General features: G+C 49.9%; 1 protein-coding gene across 1 annotated transcript in view; it reads right to left on the bottom strand.

The window, feature by feature from the left end:
* Positions 1–239: 239 nt before the first annotated feature.
* ABCB8 (ATP binding cassette subfamily B member 8) overlaps positions 240–23,054 on the bottom strand; it is a 54,779-nt gene continuing 31,964 nt past the window's right edge. Inside the window, exons 13-15 of the mRNA XM_082276024.1 lie at positions 3,130–3,277; positions 2,735–2,985; positions 240–436 (exon numbers count right to left, since the gene is read on the bottom strand). Coding sequence (XP_082132150.1) covers positions 356–436; positions 2,735–2,985; positions 3,130–3,277 — 480 coding nt within the window. The 3' untranslated portion in view covers positions 240–355. The remainder of the gene's footprint in view (positions 437–2,734; positions 2,986–3,129; positions 3,278–23,054) is intronic.

The raw sequence follows: 23,054 nt of genomic DNA, 5'->3' as shown, positions 1-23,054 counted from the left end.
TATATAGTCACTGTAGGTAAGTTCCGAGTAGTGGGGCCCCCCTATATAGTCACTGCCGGTAAGTAAGTTCGGAGTAGTGCCCCCCCATACAGTCACTGCACGTAAGTGCGGAGTAGTGCCCCCCCCCCCATACAGTCACTGCAGGAAAGTTCAGAGTAGTGCCCCCCCATACAGTCACTGCAGGTAAGTTCAGAGTAGTGGGCCCCCCCCCCCCATACAGTCACTGCAGGTAAGTCCTGAGAGGAGAGCCTCACAGTGAGGAGGACCTTGTGAGGGGACATCATCTAGAAGGGTTTCTGGTCCAGTTCTGGAGGTGTGAGGAATGATGGCAGAGGATCTTCTCAGTTCTGGAATGTCAGTTGGACTCCTGGTTCTGTCTGCGGATCAGCTCAGCGTACATCCCCCCCCTCCGCAGCAGTTCTCGATGAGTCCCGCTCTGATGGGAGAGAGAAAAGTACAATGGGTTCTGGGATCCTCATCGGGACCCTGCAATCTCTTCTTCTTACAGGTTGGACCCCCTGGAGGTGTGTGAACTCTGACCTTAACCTCTTGCAGACTATGCTATAGCCGAATGACAGCTACAGCGAGGCCGGCCAGTCCTGGGACGCCATCAAATTATGTCCTCCCGCGCTTGCAACCGCACTCTGTGTCCTCTGGACACTGCTAATCACAGAGGGCAATAAAGAGCCAATCAGCGGCGCTTTACCACGTGATCAGCTGTGTCCAATCACTGCTAATCCCAATGTACACAGAGGCCAGTTCTTTCTGACAGCAGGAGGAGAGAAGATAGCTGATAGCAGGCTTCTCTAAAAAGGGACATGTACAGATAATCAGGGCACTGATTATCAGTGCAGTCCCAACAGTGCCCACTAGTGCCACCTATCAATGCCTCCTTATCAGTGTCACTTCATCACTGCTGCCTCATCAGTGCCCATCAGTACTGCCTATCAGTGCCCATCAGTCCTGATGCTCCAGGGCCTCCAAAAATTTGATAGGTAGTCAGGAAATTAGATGTGTCATTTATGCCCCTAGAACGCCTGAAGGTGTGTTCTGTCACCATGTCACCGGGGCACCATCATCTGTCACAGTGTCCCCGGCGGGCACCATCAGCTGTCACAGTGTCCCCGGGGCACTATCATCTGTCACAGTGTCCCTGGGGCACTATCATCTGTCACAGTGTCCCTGGGGCACTATCATCTGTCACAGTGTCCCCGGGGCACTATCATCTGTCACAGTGTCCCTGGGGCACTATCGTCTGTCACAGTGTCCCTGGGGCACTATCATCACCATGCCTCTTAGAATATACGGGTCAGTGTTTGCTTTCTAAATTGTGCCCCTAGAACGCCTGAAGGTGCTCCTTGGATTTTGGGATTTTAGGTTGTGAAGAAGTCTCACACATGTGGTATCCCCATAGTCGCAAGAAGTAGCAGAATGTGCTTTGGGGTTTAATTCTAAGTATGATGTGTTAGAAAGAACTTAGTTAAAATGACAACTTTTTGAAAAAGATTTTTTTGGTTAATTCCTTCATTCAATCAATGCCCATCATTGCCGCCTATCAGTGCACATCAATGCAGCCTCATTAATGCCCATCAGTGCTGCCTCGTCAGTGCCCCCTATCAATGCACATCAGTGCAGCCTCATCAGAGCCCATTAGTGCAGCCTATCAGTATCCATCAGTGCAGCCTCATCAGTGCCCATCAGTGTAGCCTCATCAGTGCCCATCAGTGTAGCCTCATCTGTGCAGCCTACCAGTGCCCATCAGTGCCCATCAGTGCAGCCTCATCAGTGCACCCTCATCAGATCAGAGAAAAATTACCTGTTTGTAAAATTTTAAAACAAACTATGAAAAAGTTTTTTTTTTTTTTTTGTTTAATATTTTTTTTTTCATGTATTTAGCAAAAAATAAACCCCCCACTAAAAGAAATCTCTATTTGTGTGAAAAAAAAATGATAAAATGTGATTTGGGTGCAGTGTTGCATGTCCGCGCAATTGTCATTTAAAGTGTGACAGCGCTGAAAATTGGCCTGGGCAGAAGGGGCGTATAAGAGCCCTGTATTGGGGAGGGGGCAGGAAGAGGATAAAAGTGCCTGGTATTGGGGGGGTCAGGAAGGGGGTGAAAGTGCCCAGTATTGGGGGGCAGGAGTGCCCAGTATTGAGGGGGGGGCAGGAAGGGGGTGAAATTGCCCGGTACTGGGGGGGCAGGAAGGGGGTGAAATTGCCCGGTACTGGGGGGGCAGGAAGGGGGTGAAATTTCCCAGTATTGGGGGCAGGAAGGGGGTGAAAGTGCCCAGTATTAGGGGGCAGGAAGGGGTGAAAGTGTCCGGTATTGGGGAGGGGGGGGCAGGAAGAGGGTGAATGTGCCGAGTATTGGGGGGGGGGCAGGAGGAAGGGGGTGAAAGTGTCTGGTATTGGGGGGAAGGAAGGGGGTAAAAGTGCCCAGTATTGGGGGGGGGGAAGGGGTGAAAGTGCCCAGTATTGGGGGGGGGGGTAAGAATGCCCAGTATTAGGGGGAGGCAGGAAGGGGATGAAAGTTTCCAGTGTTGGGGGGCAGGAATGGGGTGAAAGTGCCCAGTATTGTGGGGTGGAGAAGGAAGGGGGTGAAAGAGCCCGGGATTGGGGGGGGGGGTAGATGAAAGTGCCCAGTATTATGGGGGGGCAGGAAGGGGGTGAAAGTGCCCAGTTTTGTGGGGGGGGGGGCAGGAAGGGGGTGATAGTGGAACTCCTGGTCACTTACCTCAACCACGTGGCCTTTAGACAGGACCACGATGATATCGGCCTCGGCGATGGTGCTCAGTCGATGAGCGATCACCAAGACGGTGCGCCCGGAGGCAGCGCGCTCCAGAGCCAGCTGTACCGTCCTCTCCGACTCCGCGTCCAGAGCGCTCGTAGCCTCATCCAGAATTAACACCCGCGGGTCTTTTAGAAGGGCGCGGGCAATGGCCACCCTCTGCTTCTGACCTCCGGAGAGGGTCACCCCACGCTCACCTGTCAAGAGAGGAAATGAGCTCCTGTCACCTCTCATATGGCTTGTGTTATAAAGAGACGGTCCTCTGTGGACCTGGCCCAGTTCCTGGCCGCAGGTAAGTGATACACGGGGGGGGGGGGTCCAGCATTCCCTACAAGGCTCACCCAGGATGGTGTCATAGCCATCTGGAAAGTTCCGGATGAAGTCATCAGCGTTTGCCAACTTCGCAGCTTGGAAGACTTCAGCATCAGAAGCATCCGGCCTCCCGAAGCGAATATTCTCCAGGACGGATGTGCCAAACAGGACAGGCTCCTGAGGGGGAAGGGAATCAGTCAAGACATGGAAATTTTCAGTTTATTCTCCATACTGCTTAGTACACAGCCTGGAAATCCTATGTCAGCCCAACACAGATCTATGTAACCCATATCCCCCATTACAGGACATTGTGACCCTTTATTACCTTATTACCATGACGGGGGGTGGGGGGTTCATTACAGTTTGGTCAGCAGGTAATTCATAGGCAACTGTACAACAAAGTAAGATACACAAACCCTTACCCAATCACCAGGCTTCCTCCATAATGATAATCTGGGTTCCTATACTAGAAGATCTTGTGACCTCATGGACCATAGCGCCAGGCCCTTCTGTCCTCCACTGCCTCCCGGAGCTTTCTTACCGTCATGTTGATTGTTTGGATGATGCTATCCATCCATCTTGTTTTCTATCCTCCTCTTCTTTTTTCCTCCATCTTTCCGAGCATCCGGGTCTTCTCCAATGACTCCACTCTTCCCATAGATGGCCAAAGTATTTGAGTTTCAGCTTCAGGATCCGTCCTTCCAGGGAATATCCAGGGTTGATTTCCTTCAGGAATGACTGCTTTGATCTTCTTGCCATCCAAGGGACTTTCAAGAATTTTCTCCAACACCATAGTTCAAAAGCATCAATTCTCCGGAGTTCAGCCTTCCTTATGGTCCAACCTTCACAGCCATAGGTTACTACTGGGAATAGCATAGCTCTGACTATACTGCACTTTGTCGGTAGGGTGAGGTCTCTGCTTTTTATAATGTTGTCTAGGTTTGCCATTGCTTTCCCCCCAAGAAGCATCTCCTAATTTCATGACTACAGTCACCGTCTGCCATGATCTTGGAGCCTAGGAAGATAAAATCTGTCACTGTTTCCATCTCTTCTCCTTCTATTTGCCAAGGAGTGATGTGATTGGTTGCCATAAACTTAGTTTTCTTCACGTTCAACTTTAGGCCAGCTTTTGTGCTCTCCTCTTTCACCTTCATTAACCTGTCGCCAGGGCAGCCATTGGAAATTTTGGGGCCCCTTACACAGCTTTAGGCCTGGGCCCCCCTGGACCTGACCATCAACTGTCCTGAGAGCCCCCCACTGGCTGTCCCACCAAGTCCCATCCCATGTCCTCTTCCATTCCATGCCCTCCTCTTTCTCCATCCCATCTCCTCCATCCCATGTCCTAGATCCCATGTCCTCCTTCATCCCATGTCCTCCTCCAATCCTATCTCCTCCATCCCATGTCCTCCTCCTCCAATCCTATCTCCTCCATCCCATGTCCTCCTCCTCCAATCCTATCTCCTCCATCCCATGTCCTCCTCCTCCAATCCTATCTCCTCCATCCCATGTCCTCCTCCTCCAATCCTATCTCCTCCATCCCATGTCCTCCTTCATCCCATGTTCTCCTCCTCCAATCTTATCTCCTTCATCCCATGTCCTCCTCCTCCAATCTTATCTCCTCCATCCCATGTTCTCCTCCTGCAGTCTCATCTCCTCCATCCCATGTCCTCCTCCTCCAATCCTATCTCCTCCATCCCATGTCCTCCTTCATCCCATGTTCTCCTCCTGCAGTCTCATCTCCTCCATCCCATGTCCTCCTCCTCCAATCTTATCTCCTCCATCCCATCTCCTCTCTCTTGCACTGTGCACACTTCCTTGGTTGCCGGGGCCCGGGCCCCTCCTGAAGCTCAGGCCCCAAACAGGTGTATCACCTATACCCCCCTGATGGCGGCCCTGCCTGTCGCAGACCGCCCACCGTAAATTTACTGCGGCAGGGTGGCCGCTCGGCACCAGATCATGTACCTGGTACCTGATCTGGTACTTCCCGGTCTGGGGCGCGGGCACAGCCGCTGGCGACCTGCTACCGCTGTGATTGGACATGGACCCGCCGATCGCTCAGGAGAAAGGCAGACCTCTGTTCTCTTAGAGGAGAATGTGCTAATCCTGTGTTCCTGCTAAGCAGAAACACGGATCTTTACATTTCCCAATCAAAGCACCTCCCCCACAGTTAGCCAGCACTCGCAGGGAACACAAAATAACCCTTTGATCGCCCCTAAAGCTAACCTCTTTCCTGCCAGTGTCATTAGTACAGTGATAGTGCATATTTTTTTAGCACTGATCACTGTATTAGTGTCATTGGTCCCAAAAAAGTTTCAAAAGTGTCAGTTCGTGTCCAATTTGTCCGCCGCAATGTTGCAGTTCCAATATAAGTTGCTGATCGCCGCCATTACTAGTAAAAATACATTTAAAAAAATTTTTCCCATAGTTTGTAGGTGAAAAAATTATAAATAAATCGGCGCTAATTTCTCGGAGTATAAAACTCACCGATATTAACCACTTAAGCCCCGGAAGATTTTACCCCCTTCCTGACCAGGGGGTATTTTGCGAATCGGCACTGCGTGATTTTAACGGACAATTGCGCGATCGTGCGATGCTGTACCTAAACGAATTTGACGTCCTTTTTTTCCCCACAAACAGAGCTTTCTTTTGGTGGTATTTTATCACTTGTGCGATTTTTTGATCATGCGCTATAAACAAAAAAAAGAGCGTCAATTTTGCAAAAATAACAATATTTTTCATTTTTTTTATATAAAATTCCCCCAAAAAAATGTAAAAATCAAAATTTTTTAACGTTTTCGGCCAATTTGTTTTATGCTACATATGTTTGGTAAAAAAAAAAAAAAAAAAAAAAAAAAAAAATCGCAAAAAGCGTATTTTGATTGGTTTGCGCAAAAGTTATCGCGTTTACTAACAAAGGGAAATATTTTTGTCATTTTTGTTGTTTTTCTTTTAACGAGTAATGGCGGCGATCTGCGATTTTTTTTGCGGGACTGCGACATTGGGGCAGACAGATCGGACCCTTGTCTGCCATTTTTTACACTTTTGGGGTTACCAGTGACATTACTGCAGTAATCAGTGCTATACATATGCACTGTTACTGTAAAATTACACTGGCAGTGAAGGGGTTAACTTTTTTTGAGAGGGAGGGGCTATGTGTGTCCCTAGGGGCATGATTCTAACTGTGATTGGCTGTGGCTTGAGGTGTATGAACAGTGATCAACGGTCCTACATAGTAGAACCGTATGATCACCATTCACACACCGGGGAGAATGACAGGCGGCTTATTTACACTAGCTGCCTGCTGTTCTCCCTCTCCAACGACGATCGTGAGTGACCGGTGGACGATCGGGTCTGCCGGTCACACGCGCGGGGGGGGGTCCGTGACTGCATGGGAGCGCGCCTCCGGCGGCGCGCGCGCGCTCGCTCCTGAGACCCTCACAGGCTAGGGACGTAGATCTACATCACTCTGCCTGTGAGGGGCTGACTGCCGCAGTAAATATACTGTGAGCAGTGGGCAAGCGGTTAAGTTAAAAATAATTCCAATAAAGTATTCAATAATCCCTGTGCATAGAACTAATACACAAACAAATAAATCAATGCAAATAACAATGAGAGCACATAAAAGAAAGTCTATGTTTTATGTGCTCTCTTATTATTTGCATTGATAGATTTGTTTGTGTATTAGTTCTATGCACAGGGATTATTGAATACTTTATTGGAATTATTTTTAACTTAATCCCGGTGAGTTTTATACTCCCTGAGAAATTAGCGCCGATTTATTTATCATTTTTCTCTTATATGATATGTGGTGACACTACAAAACTGGCCGCTTTTTTCTTTATTTCTTCATTTATTTATTGATCTTTATTCATCACATTTTTCCCTTTCACTTTCTGCATTGGTAGCGCATTGGCCTTTTTTCAGTTTTTTTTTCATAGTTTGTAAGTACTTTAACTAATTAATTTAGTTAACCAATAACTATTGCAAATCAATTAATATACACATATTGGGATTTTTTTTGTAGCAGAATACATATTGGTATAAACTGATGAAGAAATTTGATTTTATACATTTTTTTATTGGATGTTTTAGATCAGAAAGTAAAAAAAAATATTGTTTTTTTTTTTCCTTCAAAATTGTCCCCTATTTTTTGTATATAGCGGGAAAAAAACTGCAGAGGTGATCAAATACCACCAAAAGAAAGCTCTATTTGTGGGGAAAAAAAAGACATTATTTGGGTGGAGGCGCACGACCGCGCAATTGTCAGTTAAAACAACGCAGTGCCGTATTACAAAAAATGGCCTAGTCATGAAGGGGGGGGGGGGGGTTAAATCTTCCAGGGCCAAAGAGTGGTTAAGAGACTCTTTAGTTCTTCTTCACTTTCTGCCATTAGTGTGATATTGTCCGCATATCTCAGGTTGTTGTTATTTCTCCCGGCGATCTTAATTCTGGCTTGTGATTCGTCGATCCTGGTATTTCCCATAGAAGTTGAATAAGTAGGGTGACAATATACATCCTCGCCTAACCCCATTCTCAGTTTAGAAGCAGTCAGTCATTCCATGTCCGGTTCCGTTACTTCCTGACTTGCATACAGGTTTCTCAGAAGACGGGTGAGGGGGTCGGGTATTCCCATTTCTTTCAGTATTTGCCACATCTCGTTGTGATTCGCACAATGGAAGGCCTTACTGTACTCAATAAAGCAGAAGTAGACATTCTCCCAGAACTCCCTTGCTTTCTCCATGATCCAGTGACTGTTGGCAATTCTCATCCCTAGCTCCTCTGCACCTTGGAAATCCAGCTTGTACATGTGGTAACTCTCGGTTCACATGCTACTAAAGCTTAGCTTGTAGAATTTTAAGCAAAACCTTGCTGTGACGGTGCTCACCGTCACTGGGAGGGAAAGACAGATACTTAATGGTTTGGATTGCTTCAAGTGGGACAATAATATTTGTCAGCAATATCTCTCAAGAAATAATGGAATTTTTGTAAAATCTTACTGTTATACCTGAAGGGTTTCACATGTACTGTCACTTTAAGGCTGGCTCCACCCAGGAGTGATGACAGGGGTCAAGGGGCAGAGTGGCCATCTTTAGACACATGTAGAGATGCATTGATATACAGAGCTGTCCTGTAATGCATGTTGGAGTGTACAGTGAGTACTGAATAAACAACCGTTGTTCCAGACCAGAGTCCTGTGTCTCTCACAACACGGAGAATATAACAGTGGCGACGAGGATGGGATTTACAAGGTTACTATCCGTGTGAGAAAGGAAAGGAAGAAAAAAAAACTCTGGATTGTCAGGAATACAAACACCCACAGAGCCCAGCAGGAAAATGTCATTGATCGGGACATTAAGTGAATTTGATGGAGAACAGACAACCTGGATTTCTTGGATTGAAAGATTAGAACAGTATTTCTCTGCAAATGCCAACCCAGGCGACAGGCAAGTAGCAGTTTTTCTGACAGTGGTTGGTGCTAGGACATATGACACTCTTAGGGATCTCCTTTTCCCTGAAAAACCAGCAACTAAGACTTTGGCAGAGCTCCTGACACTGTTAGGAAATCACTTCCAGCCTAAACCACTAGAAATTGCAGAGAGATTCAGGTTCTATCAGCGGCAGCAGCAGCCGGGTGAAGATATTAAGGCTTATGTGCTCGCCCTTCGCAGACTAGCCTCAACCTGTTCTTTTGGGGAGTATTTACCGACTGCACTGAGGGATAAGTTTGTCATGGGACTGAATAGTGAGTCTAGCCAAAAGAGACTGTTAACAGAGAAAGACCTTACCCTTACAAAGGCAATTGAGATAGCTTCAGTGTTGGAAATGGCTGTGAAAGATACAGAGGCATTGAACCCCCAGAGTAGAAGGGGAGAGGTTAAAGAGGAAGTTTTCAGAACAGCAGTCAAGCAAACTGCAGCTAACTGTAAATATAGACCCTCACCAACCCGGATGTCAGCTTGCTACCGTTGTGGGAATACAGACCATGATCACAAAGTCTGCCGGTTTAAGGATCAGCTCTGTCATAATTGTGGTAAGGCAGGCCATCTGAAACGAGTTTGCCGTAGTAAGAAAGTGCGAAATAAACAACCTCTGAACACCAGGACAAAGGCATATATGGTGGGAAGATATACATCGTCATCGGAATCAGAGGATGAGGAAGTGCTCCACAGATTGGACATACATCATATGCATTCAGCACCCTCAGCAATGACTGTAGAGGTAACCGTGGAAGGAAAGAAACTCAAGATGGATGTAGACACAGGAGCAGCAGTTTCAGTTATCACCCAGAAACAATGGAGAAAACTTCTGATCCAAACAACTGTCCGTCCAACACCAATCAAACTGCAGACATATTCAAAGCAGATACTCCACCCACTGGGTTACGTGAAAGTACAGGTATCCTACAAGGGTCAGACAAAGAGAATGCCATTATATATCCTAGAACATGGGGGACCCCCTCTTTTTGGGAGAGACTGGATTGCTCACTTTGGCATGCCAGACATCGCCATTAACCCCTGCAACACTGTGACCATCCCATCAGGGGATGAAGAGGGATGGGTGAAGTCCCTGAAACAGCGATTCCCGCAAGTCTTTGATAACCATTTGGGAAAAATAAAGCATGACTGTGTGAGACTCAGGCTGAAACCCAATGCCCAGCCTAGGTTCTTCAAAGCTCGGACGGTACCTTTCGCACTCCGAGCAGGTGTGGAAGCTGAACTAAGCCGGCTGGAGGAACAAGGTGTCATCTCAAAGGTAGAGCACAGCGAGTGGGCATCACCAGTTGTACCAGTAAAGAAAGCGAATGGGGACTTACGCATTTGTGGCGATTTCCGCATGGCACTAAATTCTCAACTGGAGATAGACCAGTATCCCCTACCCAGAGTAGATGACATTTTTGCCTCTCTTGCAGGAGGTCAAAAGTTCACCAAGCTTGATCTCAGGCAAGCTTATTTACAGTTTGAGGTCCACCCTTCGTCCCGTAAGTTTCTAACAATCAACACTCACAAGGGACTGTATGAATACAATCGGATGGTGTTTGGTGTAGCCTCCGCCCCCGCCATTTGGCAACGCAAAATGGATGAGATTTTGGCGGACATTCCTTTCACACAGTGCCTGTTAGATGACGTGGCTCATCACGGGCCTGACGGACCAGGAACACAAGCATAATGTGGAGCTTGTGTTGGCGAGACTCCAAGAGCAGGGTCTAAAAGTGAACTTGGCGAAATGCCAATTCATGGTACCTAAATTGGAGTTTTGTGGCCACCTTGTGGATGCAGAGGGTATACACACCACGGAAGCCAAAGTTGATGCTTTAGTAAAAGCTCCAGCCCCGACCAACGTCCAGCAGCTGCGATCATACCTGGGCTTGCTGAACTATTACCACAAATTCCTGCCGGATCTAGCACACACTTTGTTTCCATTAAACAAGCTTTTGGAGAAACACTCCAGATGGAACTGGTCGGCTGCATGCCAACGTGCTTTTGAAGTTTCTAAGCGAAAGCTGTTGGCGTCACGCATGCTCGTGCACTATGACCTCCAAAGGCCTCTCACCTTGGCTTGTGATGCCTCACCCTATGGTCTAGGGGCTGTACTATCTCACGTTTTACCAGATGGGTCAGAGAAACCTGTGGCATTCGCCTCCAGGTCCTTGACAAAAGCAGAAAGCAATTACTCTCACATTGACAAAGAGGCTCTGGCGCTCATTTGGGCAATTAAGAAGTTTCATCTTTACCTGTATGGTAGGGAATTCACCATACTGACTGATCATAAACCACTCCTTCAGATCTTTAGCCCTGACAAAGGCATCTCCCAGACGACTGCAGCCCGTCTTCAACGCTATGCCCTATTCTTGGGAGCATATAGCTACAAAATCCAGTATCGCAGCCATGATGCCAACGCTAATGCAGACGCCATGTCCCGTCTGACAAGGACATTAACAGACTCTTCTCCACCTGTCAAGAGTTGTCGTTACACCAGCCTGTCCTTTCTGTCTTCCGGGGAAGTAGCAGCCCATACAGCCAAGGATACCTTCCTTAAGACAATACTCTCCTGGGTACGGTACGGTTGGCCTGCAACTGTCACACTGGATTATGAGCCTTACTTCCGTAGGCGTCTGGAATTAACTGTGTCTGGCAACTGTGTTTTATGGGGAGACATGTGATCGTTCCACAGACCCTCCGGAGACACATTCTGGAATTGCTACATACTGGTCATCCCGGGGGCACACGTATGAAACAAAAGGCCCGAGGCTATGTGTGGTGGCCGAACCTCGACTCCGATATCACGACATATGTGAATGCGTGTGCTGGATGTGCACAAACTGCAAGAGACCCTCCTCGAGGGTGCGTCCAGCCCTGGACTTGGCCCACGGTTCCCTGGTTTCGCCTACACTTGGACTTTGCAGGCCCGATCAGAGGACACACCTTTTTGATCATTATTGATGCCCATTCAAAGTGGCCTGAGGTCATTCCTGTTACTCAGCCAACGACTAAGGCGACGATTTCCATACTGTTACATCTCGCTGCTACGTTTGGATACCCCAGAGAAATTGTCACAGATAACGGTGCACAATTCACAAGCCAGGAGTTTCAGGGTTTCCTGACTGCCCACAACATCAAACACAAGTTGACCGCACCTTACCACCCGGCTACAAATGGTCAAGCAGAAAGGTTTGTACAGACCTTCAAACGCTATTTCAAAGCTACTGTGGCTACAAGTAAACAACAGTCCCTGTCACCCCAGCAGCTGGACTCCTTCCTTTCTGCTTACAGAACCACACCACATGCAACCACTGGGAAAACTCCAGCTGAACTTCTTTTGGGTCGGCAGCCATGGCTGTTTTGGATATGCTCCGCCCTCAAACGGTCCAGGAACATGTACGGCAGTCCCAAGACAAGAGGGTCGAACACGACGAGATTCCCCGGTTTACAGCCCAGCAAAAGGTATGGGCCCGATCTTATGGCGCTTCCAACACTCGTTGGCTTCCTGCTATCGTCGCAGAGACTTTGGGACCCAAAATGTATAGGGTCTGCCTGGAAGATGGTTCCATTTGCAGAAGGCATGCGGACCAATTGCGTCCTCGTTCTCAGCTGCCCGAATCCCTGACATCGGCTGCACCTCCAGTGTCTCAAGGATCTGCTCCTACCGGATCAGGAGGCATTGAGACTGATGCTTGGGGAGACTCTGAACTTTTGAACTCAGCTTCAACAGAGCCCTCCAGCCCTGGTCCAGAGGTCTGCTCACCCTCTGAGCTAGGGGATCCCCTCTTGGCCCCGCAGGTGTCCATTCCGGCCAGCCCTGCTTCCTCCAGCCCCGAGTCGCTGGGTGCCCGTCCTCAACGACACTGTCGCCCTCCTGACCGGTTACGAGACTTTCGTTGGGCCCGCCGAAAGTGATCCGCTGCCATTTTCTCCCCGGAGCTTCCCTGGAAGTTGTTCTCACATCCGGACGTGGAAGAAACCATGTAAATCTCCTGAGTTGGAGGACTGTATTGGACAATTATGAGTTACTGTTTTATGCCTGTTCTCGTTTTGTTGTTTTTTTTTGTTTTGTTTTGTTTTTTTGTTTTTAGGTATGGAAGGTGTTATACCTGAAGGGTTTCACATGTACTGTCACTTTAAGGCTGGCTCCACCCAGGAGTGATGACAAGGGTCAAGGGGCAGAGTGGCCATCTTTAGACACATGTAGAGATGTATTGATATGCAGAGCTGTCCTGTAATGCTGTACAGTGAGTCCTGAATAAACAACCGTTGTTCCAGACCAGAGTCCTGTGTCTCTCACAACACGGAGAATATAACACTTACAGTAAAATTCCTTTCTCTGAGTCCTCCGACAGTCGTCGCCCACTCACAAGTCTTCACCAATGGGTATTGACCTTTGCTCCGTAGGAGTAGCTAGGCAACAAGAATTGTTAATACAAAAGCTTTTAGCATAGACACACCCCTAGGGGCTGTCCCCTCAGTCAATACCTCCCTGCACCAGCATTCCCAACTCAGTTTGGTAGCATAGCAGTAAGAGTACATAAAAACCCCCAAAAGAGGGGCGGGGGGCGGCGACTGTCGGAGGACTCAGAGAAAGGAATTTTACGGTAAGATTTTACAAAAATTCAGTTTTCTCTTACGTGCTCCGACAGTCACCGCCCACTCACAAGTCTTCACCAATGGGATGTCCCAAAGCAGTGTAGACATGAGGGGTGGGAGACGCAACCGTAGAAAGGCAACGCAGTACCCACATCAGAGAAAGGAACCTTACCACAGTAAGAGAACCAACTGGGCAACAGGAAAAACGTGCTCAACAGGAGCAACAACTCAGGAAAAACAAGTAACCCAGGGGTAAAACACCCCAATAACCAAGGGCCCACAAAAAAACAAGGGTCCCTAAGAAACTGCCGCACTGAGAACTTTACGGCCAAAGGAGGCATCAGCCGATGCCTGAACATCCACCTTATAGAACTTTGAGAAGGTGTGAACGGACGACCAAGTCGCTGCCTTACACACCTGGGCCACAGAAGCCTGATGACGGTAAGCCCAAGACGTACTCAAAGACCTGGTAGAGTGCGCCTTCACAGGGAAGGGAGGAACCTTCCCCTTCAAGGCATAGGCTTGTTCAATGGTCTGTCTGATCCATTTGGCGATTGTCGCAGCCGACGCTGCCATGCCCTTCCAAGGTCCCTCAGGAAGGACAAAGAGGGAATCCGACTTGCGAAAAGATTTAGTGGACGACAGGTAAACCCTGATCGCCCGGACAACATCCAAGGAATGTAAGGCAACCTCCTTCGGATGCTTAGGCTTCGCGCAGAGCGAAGGCAAGACAATGTCTTCATTCAGGTGAAATTCCGAGATCCTTTTCGGAAGAAAAGATGGGTTAGGCCGCAGGACCACCTTATCCTTGTGGACCACCAGGTAGGGAGAATTGCAGGACAAAGCCGCCAGCTCCGACACCCTGCGAGCCGAAGTGATCGCCACCAAAAAGGCAACCTTCTTGGACAACAGAGACAGCGAGATCTCCCTGATCTTTTCAAAGGGAGCCTGTTGCAACACGGACAGAACCAAGTTCAAGTCCCATGGGAGGTAAAGGGTCCCTCCTAGGAGGGGCCAAATGTCGCACCCCCTGAACAAAGGTGCTAACCAATGAATTAGACGCCACAGGGCGTTGAAAGAGAATGGCCAGCGCAGAAATCTGACCCTTAATCGTGGCCAACGCCAAACGCTGGTCCACGCCCGTTTGAAGGAAAGCCAACACTCTCGACACCGAGTATGAGCGAGGGGAATACCCCCTGGACTCACACCAGGCAAAATACGCTTTCCAAGTACGGTAGTAAATCTTCCCCGAAGAGGCTTTTCTAGCCTTGATCAAAGTGGGAATGACCTCAGGGGAGAGACCCTTTCCTTCAGGACCTGGCTTTCAACAGCCAGGCCGTTAAAGCCAGCGACTGTAAAGCAGGATGGAATATCGGTCCTTGAGACAGGAGATCTTCTCGAAGTGGCAGACGCCACGAAGCGTCGACCGCCAGATTTACGAGGTCTGCCTACCAAGACCGGCGAGGCCAGTCCGGCGCCACCAGAATCACCGTGTGCGGTTCCGAGGCTAACCGGCGAAGAAGCCTGGACAGCAGTTGAATCGGTGGAAAGGCATACATCAGACGATACTGATGCCAGGGCGCCACTAACGCGTCTGAGGTGTCCGCGCCACGAACCTTTCCACCTTGTTGTTCAGACGAGACGCGAACAGGTCCACATCCGGGGAACCCCACTTCGCGCACAACATCTGGAAGACATCCGGGTGAAGGGACCATTCTCCCTGTTCCAGGGTCTGGCGACTCAGATAATCCGCCTGGCAGTTCTCCACCCCCGGAATGTGAACTGCCGTTATCGCCGGGACGTGCGTCTCGGCCCAAGACAGAATGTCGGCTACTTCCCGAGCCGCTCGGGCACTCCTGGTGCCCCCTTGGTGGTCGATGTAGGCCACCGCGGTGGCATTGTCCGTCTGAACCCGAACTGGACGGCCCCGAAGCCGGTCCGTCCATCTCAGAAGGCAAAGCTTTATCGCTCTCAATTCCAGAATGTTGATCGGAAGGGAGGACTCCTCCTCCGACCAAGTTCCCTGGGCGGACAGAACGCCCAGAAACCACCCCAGCCCGACAGGCTGGCATCCGTGGTGAGTACGGTCCATGATAATGGACGAAAAGACTTGCCCCCCGACACCGCTGGGGACTGGAGCCACCACAGAAGATCCCTTCTGGTGTCGTGGCTCAACGAGATCCGCAGATCCAGGGATTGCGGCCGCCTGTCCCACTCGGCCAGAATCTCCGCTTGGAGACCCCGCGTGTGAAACTGGGCAAAAGGGATCGCCTCGAAAGACGAGACCATTAAACCTAGACATCTCATGCATGTCCGGAGAGACGAGTGCCGGGTGTCCCTGAGGGACCTGACCTCGTCCTGAAGAGTCCGAAGCTTGTCCTCCGGCAGGAAGACCTTCGCTTGGACAGAGTCCAGAATCATTCCCAGATAGGGAAGACGAACCGAAGGACACAGAGTCGACTTCGGGATGTTGATAGTCCAACCGAACTCCTGCAGTGTCCGCATCGTGGCGGACAGGTCGGTCACCAGGCTCTGACTGGCGTTCGACCGTATCAGGATATCGTCCAGATACCCCAAGACAGCAATGCCCTGTGCTCGCAACAGGGCCAGAACCGGCGCCAGCACTTTGGTAAAAATCCGCGGAGCCGAAGCGAGACCGAAAGGTAACGCCACGAATTGGTAGTGATCCTCCGCAATGGCGAATCGAAGGTACCTCTGGTGACCCTCGAAAATGGGGATGTGTAGGTACGCATCCTTCAGATCGATGGAGGCAATGAATTCCCCCGGACTCAGGGCAGCCACCACTGAGCGCAGGGATTCCATGCGAAACTTGCGAACCCGCACAAAGCGGTTCAGAGCCTTCAAGTCCAGAATCGGACGCACCTTGCCCTCCTTTCTGGGCACAGTGAACAGATTGGAGTAAAACCCCCGAAATCTGTCCCAATGAGGCACCGGGACCACCACCCCCTGGGCCCGCAGGTCCCGCACCGCTAGGTGCAAATCCTGCAAGCGCTCCGGAGACAGCTGAAGATTTGAGGGAAAAAATCTGCCCGCCGGCCGAGAGAGAAATTCGATCTTGTAACCAGATCGAACGATTTCCTGAACCCATTTGTCCCGAATGCGGGCCAGCCAAGGTTGTAGGAAACCGCGCAGACGTCCCCCCACCCCAGAAACGGGTGAGGGCGCCCCTTCAGGCGAAAGTGGTATGGGAAGTTGAACGGGACTGGCCGGACTTCTGCTTCCCCGCCCACGGCTTCTTCTGGGAGCCTTGGCCTTTGAAGGACTTGCCCTTGGACTGCGACCGAAAGGCACGAAAGGATCCCTGAGAGGGCCTAGACGAGGAATTCCGCTTACCACGGAAAGACTTATGCTTGTAAGACTGGGGCAGGAGAGTACTCTTCCCCCCCGTAACCCCTTTTATCAGGGTATCCAAAGCCTCGCCAAAAAGGCGAGACCCCGCGTAGGGAAAATCCGCCAGCGTCTTGCGAGAAGATTGGTCGACCGACCAATTCTTCAGCCAAATCAGACGACGATTCGGAATCGCCACGCTGGACAGGCGCGCAGCCAAGGGAGCTAAATTCAAGTCCGCATCGCACAAGTACATGACACCCTGATGGATCTGGTCCACCATAGCCAACGTGGTAGGTGAAGCGGAATCAGCCGCCAAGGTGCGCCTGAGCATCTTGGTCCAATCAGCAACAGCCTGTGCCGCCATAATGGAAGCAAAAATAGGCTTCAGCATAGAACCAGCCACCATATAGGCATGACGGGCAAGAGACTCTATTCTCCTGTCCGTAGGGTCCCGGAAAACCGGGGTATCCTCAGAAGGCACCGCAGTAGCCTTGTTCAAAACGGCTACCGCGTGATCCACCGGAGGCGCCACACACCAACGCTCGTCGGTGGAAGGCGCAAACGGATAAAGCAGTTTAAACTTATTTGGCACAGTAAAGGGCTTCTTTAAATTGCGCCACTGCTCATTAACCGTATGGTGAAATTCAGCAGGGCAGGGAAAAACCTGCGCTGATTTGCGAGCCCTCTGTGTCCCAAAAGAGGACACCCTAGCAGGAGTAGGCTCATCCTCCAGATGCAAGGTGTCCTTTATGGAAGCAATCAGCTCATTCATGAGTGCAAGCTCTTCAGGCGAGCCAGGGGGAGAAACATCAACCCCCTCCACCTCAGGCTCCCCCTCAGACCCCACAAGGTCCAAAGATGAGCGGGACCCTGAGAAGGCCACGCCAGCCACAGCAGCCACATCGCCCTCTGAATCAGAGGACATGGATAACCTGGCCCTTTTTGCGGATCGTTCAGCCAGCAGCATCTGCACCTGAGACACTAAGGAAGCCACTACAGTGGTCAGATCGGCCCCCTCGGGGGGTGCAGCAGCCCCCTGGTCCCCCACCAGGGCAGGGGGAAACTTGCTATCCTGAGAATCCATGCCCCAGTACAGAAGGTATAAAGGTACTGGCCCTTTAATACCACGGCGAGCGCAGCCCACCGCACTCTGCTGTATGCACTGACCCCGCAGGGATAGACAATACTGAGCAAGGAATGACAGGACAAGAAGGTAAAAACCTGGAGAGAGCACAACAGACTGCTGCCACCGATCGCTGTTCCCAGAGAAAGAGGAAGTGATGCAATGCTGGCTGACTGATATAGCCTATGGAAGGCTCCAGCAAAATGGCCGCTCGGCCGGGGGAGAAGGCTACAATAAAATGGCGCCGCCATGTGCATGGATGAGTACCGCCCGCCAAAATGGCGGCGATTGGCGCCAAAACACGGCGCTGCATAGGGACAGGGCCGGTCACAGTATACAGGCAAATAAAATGGTGGATCGCCGCACACACATGTCTGCACACAAACTGCACCCAAAGCATAATAAACAGCAGAGCAGTATGGCCCCCCCTCGCAGCCCACAGGCAGAGCAGCCACACAGGGATCTGACAGGGAGCCCGCAGTTACACAGACATGGAGGGTAATACACAGCCACAGACTGACACAAATACAGAAGGTCCCCACACCGTACCAGATGGCGTGGGGAGCCGTCTCCAGCGACAAACCGCTATCAGGGCAGACAGGGAGTGCCGCAGCCAGGATGCTTGTGGACCGCAGCCATGGCGTCCAGTGAGGTAGCCACCTCACAGGCAGCATCCCTGCAGCGAACAGGGATGGGTCGTTCAATGTGCCAGGGTACCATCTGGCTCTCAGCCCTGGGATCCAGGGCGACCAGTCCGAGACTTAGCTCCGCATGATGATTCTTCATCAGAAGATCCCTAAACTAAAGCTGACAAAATAACAGCTAGCAAAGAAAAAGAGAAAAAATACTTGAAGTAAAATCAAATAAAGGGTAGAAGGCTGAGACTGAGCCCCAGCACAGGAAAGCCAGCTACTCCTAAGCTAGGCAAGATCAAAACTGAGTTGGGAATGCTGGTGCAGGGAGGTATTGACTGAGGGGACAGCCCCTAGGGGTGTGTCTGCACTAAAAGCTTTTGTATTAACAATTCTTGTTGCCTAGCTACTCCTACGGAGCAAAGGTCAATACCCATTGGTGAAGACTTGTGAGTGGGCGGCGACTGTCGGAGGACGTAAGAGAAATGAAGATTTAATCCCACTTTACACTGTGAGACCTATAGCCTGCTGCCATGAAGTCTGACTCTTAAATAATCAAAGTAATACATAGATGTGTATTCCATGTACTTCAATGTAGGAGACAGACAGACTGTTATTGGCAGTCTTGTCCTATTGTCTATCTATTGAGGTTGAATGTGGATTGTGTTAAGTCTGTCTGTCCCATTGTTAAATGTTAATGAGCCCACATTGTTCTGTCCAGACAGCTAGATAATTAGTTCAGGTTAATTCTGTTTCTGTATACAATTTCATCTGTATGTGATAATGTAATCAGGCAACCCCTGACCTGTGTGTGGTAATCTGATCAGGAGGGGGAGGACCATGCTGTATATAAATTCTGTGTGACTGTTAAAAAAAATGTGATTCCAGTTCAAGCTAAGCTGTTGGCTAGCTTTGTATGGGGGGGCGGCTGGGAAAACCTGGTATATATGTTCAGGACTGCAAGGAAGCCGTATACTAATGGAAGACCACAAACACAGTGTGGGTCGGCGGTTCCATTACACTTGCTGGCATGTGAGATGAGTACGATCGTACAGAGTTTGAACATTCTTTGGCTTTGTCCTTCTTTGGTATCGGAATGTAAATGGCCCTCCTCCAGTCCTGTGGCCATTGCTGAGTTTTCCAAATTTTCTGACATATTGAGTGCAGCACTTCAACAGCATCGTCTTTTGGGATTTTTAAATAACTCAGCCAGGATACCATCACTTCCCGTTGTGGAAATTTTATTAGGATTAGTGTGGACATTTTTCAGGATGAGTTTTATTTAGATTGTCATTATGGCTCCTGTTGTCGGTTTGCTTGCAATACGCTCATTATAGGGTGTACGGGGGAACTGGCATTGAGGAAACCTTCCCTTAGTTATGTAGACGCGTTCCCTCTACATAGACATCTCCGCCGGTGAACACTCCATGCGCTATGCGGGTCTATTTGCCGGTATAGATCTAGGTGTATTGCTCTGTGAAGTCAATATCATTTTGATATCGATCTACCTCTAGGAAGGGCTATACGCTCATGTCTTTCTACTGTGCCTGATCACCATAGTGGAAACCGCATGGCTCTTTCCCTGCAGAAAGCCTCACGTCTATGGGAACAGTAGTATAATCTGATTAGGAATTGTCCTCTGAGCTTTGCTGAATGGGAGTCACAGCAGTAGTAGTGGCGGGAATACATGCACGGGTTTTATCAGAGCAGGGTTCACGGTTCTACACGCTGGTTTCATTGTGTAGTTTTAGGCGGGAATTCTGCTACATGTGGGTTTCATTATTAACTACGGTGTGCGGACCATGCATTCTGTTCTGCTCATTCACGGTCGTGTACTCTCACTTCCTATTGTATATTTGAATGTATTCAGGTGTGTCATTGGCTGATTCTATGTGAGTACCTTCTGTCATGCGACTGTACATTTGGAACTGATTGGCTGATTTAACGGAACCACGACCCACACTGTACTTGTGGACTTCCGTCAGTATACGGCTTCCTCCCAGTCGTGAACATAGATATCAGATTTTCCCAGCCGCCCCCATACAAAGCTAGCTGACAACTTAGCTTGTACTAGAATCACTCTTTATTGAACAGTCACACAGAATTTATATACAGCATGGACCTCCCCCTCCTGATCAGATTACCACACACAGGTCAGGGGTTGCCTGATTACATTATCATATGCAAATTAAATTGTGTACAGAAGAAATAGAATTAACCTGAACTAATTATCTAGCCATCTGGACAGAAACAATGGGAGTTCATTAAAGCGGAGTTCCGGGCACAGATGTCATTTTTTGATGAACATCCCCCCGGGACAGTCAGGGCTAGCACATTCCACAATGGCTAGCCTCTGATCTGTCCCGGTTCGCACTTACCTTTTAGAAGAAATACTTACTTAGAAAATTTTTTCCACAGCGTTTCCATCTCTGTTGTGGGCAGCTGAAGCTGGCGCGGTCCTCTTCTCTGTCTTCTTCCGCGTCTTTGTGTCCCAGAATGCACTGCACCGGCCCCTCTCGTCACTTCCGGTGCGGCGCCGCATTCCTAAACAGCTTCTGGGCATGCCCAGAAGCTGTTTAGCAGGGGAATGCGGCGTCGCCCGGAAATGAGGAGCGGGGCCGGTGCCGTCGCATTGATTCCTGGGAGCTATGACGTTTAGCTCCCAGGAATCATCGCGAGGCAGGAAGTGACGGGGTGAGCCTCGGCGCTGGAGGAGGAAGCAGTCATAGGTGAGTATTTACGATCTTCAATAAAAAGGTGAGTAAACAAAAAAAATAAAAATAACTATCCAATTCCTTTTCAGGTGAGCTCTACCTAGCGGAGGGGCACAAAAAAAAACGGAATTTTTGTAAAATCTTACCTGTAAAATTCCTTTCTCTGAGTCCTCCGACAGTCGCCGCCTCTTCATATTCGTCACATATGGGGTATTAGACTTTGCTCCGAAGGAGTAGCTAGGCAACAGAATATGTTAACAATAAAGCTTTAACATATCCCACCCTCAAGGGGTGGTCCCCTCAGTCAATACCCTCCTACTTCCTGCAACCATATCTCAGTTTTAGTGGAATAGCAGTAGAGTATACATTCAACCCCAAAAGAGGGGCGGGGGCGGCGACTGTCGGAGGACTCAGAGAAAGGAATTTTACAGGTAAGATTTTACAAAAATTCCGTTTTCTCTTACGTCCTCCGACAGTCGCCGCCTCTTCATATTCGTCACATATGGGGACGTCCCAAAGCAGTGCAAACATGAGGGGTGGGAAACGCATCCGCGCCGAAAGGCAACGCAGTCTCCGCATCAAAGAAAGGAACCTTACCAAAGGAAGGAAACCAGCTGGGCAACAGCAAAAATAAGTGCTCAACAGGAGCAACAACCCAGGAAAAGACAAAAAAACCAGGGAATACAAAGATATCCCAACAGCCAGGAGTCCCCAACAAGGGACCCTATGGAACAGCCGCACTAAGAACCTTGCGGCCAAAGGAAGCATCCGCCGATGCCTGAACATCTACTTTGTAGAATTTTGTGAAAGTGTGCACGGTCGACCAGGTCGCCGCCTTACACACCTGGGCTACAGAAGCCCCATGACGGCAGGCCCAAGACGTACTCAGTGATCTAGTAGAGTGCGCCTTCACAGGCACAGGGGGAACCTTCCCCTGCAAGGCATAGGCCTGTTCAATGGTCTGCCTGATCCATTTGGCGATGGTAGAGGCCGAAGCCGCCATGCCCTTCCGAGGACCCTCTGGAAGAACAAACAAGGAGTCCGTCTTACGAAAAGACTCAGTCGATTTAAGGTAAACCCTAATCGCCCGAACAACATCCAGAGAGTGCAATCTCACCTCCTTCGGATGTTTAGGCTTCGTGCACAACGAAGGCAAAACAATATCCTCGTTAAGATGGAATTCCGAAACTCGTTTCGGCAGAAAAGAAGGATTAGGTCGCAAGACCACCTTATCCAAATGAACAACCAGGTACGGAGACTTGCAGGACAAAGCCGCCAGTTCCGACACTCTGCGAGCCGAAGTGATCGCCACCAAAAAGGCGACCTTTTTGGACAACAGAGACAACGAGATCTCCCTGATCTGTTCAAAAGGAGCACGTTGTAACACAGAAAGAACTAGATTCAAGTCCCAGGGGGGCAAGGGATCCCTCCTAGGAGGAACCAGATGTCGCACACCCTGAATAAAAGTGCCAACCAAGGAGTTGGAAGCCACGGGACGTTGAAACAGAACGGCCAGCGCAGACACCTGACCCTTTATCGTGGCCAGCGCCAAACGCTGATCGACACCCGTCTGAAGGAAAGACAGCACACGGGAAACCGAGTACGTGCGGGGTGAAAACCCCCTGGACTCACACCAGGCAAAATAGGCCTTCCAAGTACGGTAATAAACCTTTCCCGAGGAAGACTTCCTCGCGTTGATCAAGGTATGAACGACCTCTGGAGAGAGACCCTTCTCCTTCAGGACCTCGGTCTCAACAGCCAGGCCGTCAAAGCCAGCGACTGTAAAGCAGGATGGTAAATCGGTCCTTGAGACAGTAGAACGTCTCGAAGAGGCAGACGCCAGGGGGCGTCGACCGCCAGATTCACGAGGTCTGCGTACCAGGACCGGCGAGGCCAGTCCGGTGCCACAAGAATCACCGTGCTGCGTTCCGAGTGTAACCTGCGAAGGAACCTGGACAGCAACTGAATCGGTGGAAAAGCGTACATCAGCCTGTACTGATGCCACGGGGCCACTAACGCGTCCGACGCGTCTGCCCGAGGGTCGCGCGTCCTTGC

Source organism: Pelophylax lessonae (assembly GCF_965119305.1).
Source record: "Pelophylax lessonae genome assembly, contig: HAP1_SCAFFOLD_197, whole genome shotgun sequence".
NCBI lineage: Eukaryota > Metazoa > Chordata > Amphibia > Anura > Ranidae > Pelophylax > Pelophylax lessonae.
Note: the sequence above shows the minus strand (reverse complement) of the source record. Positions and strands in the feature narration are given on the sequence as shown.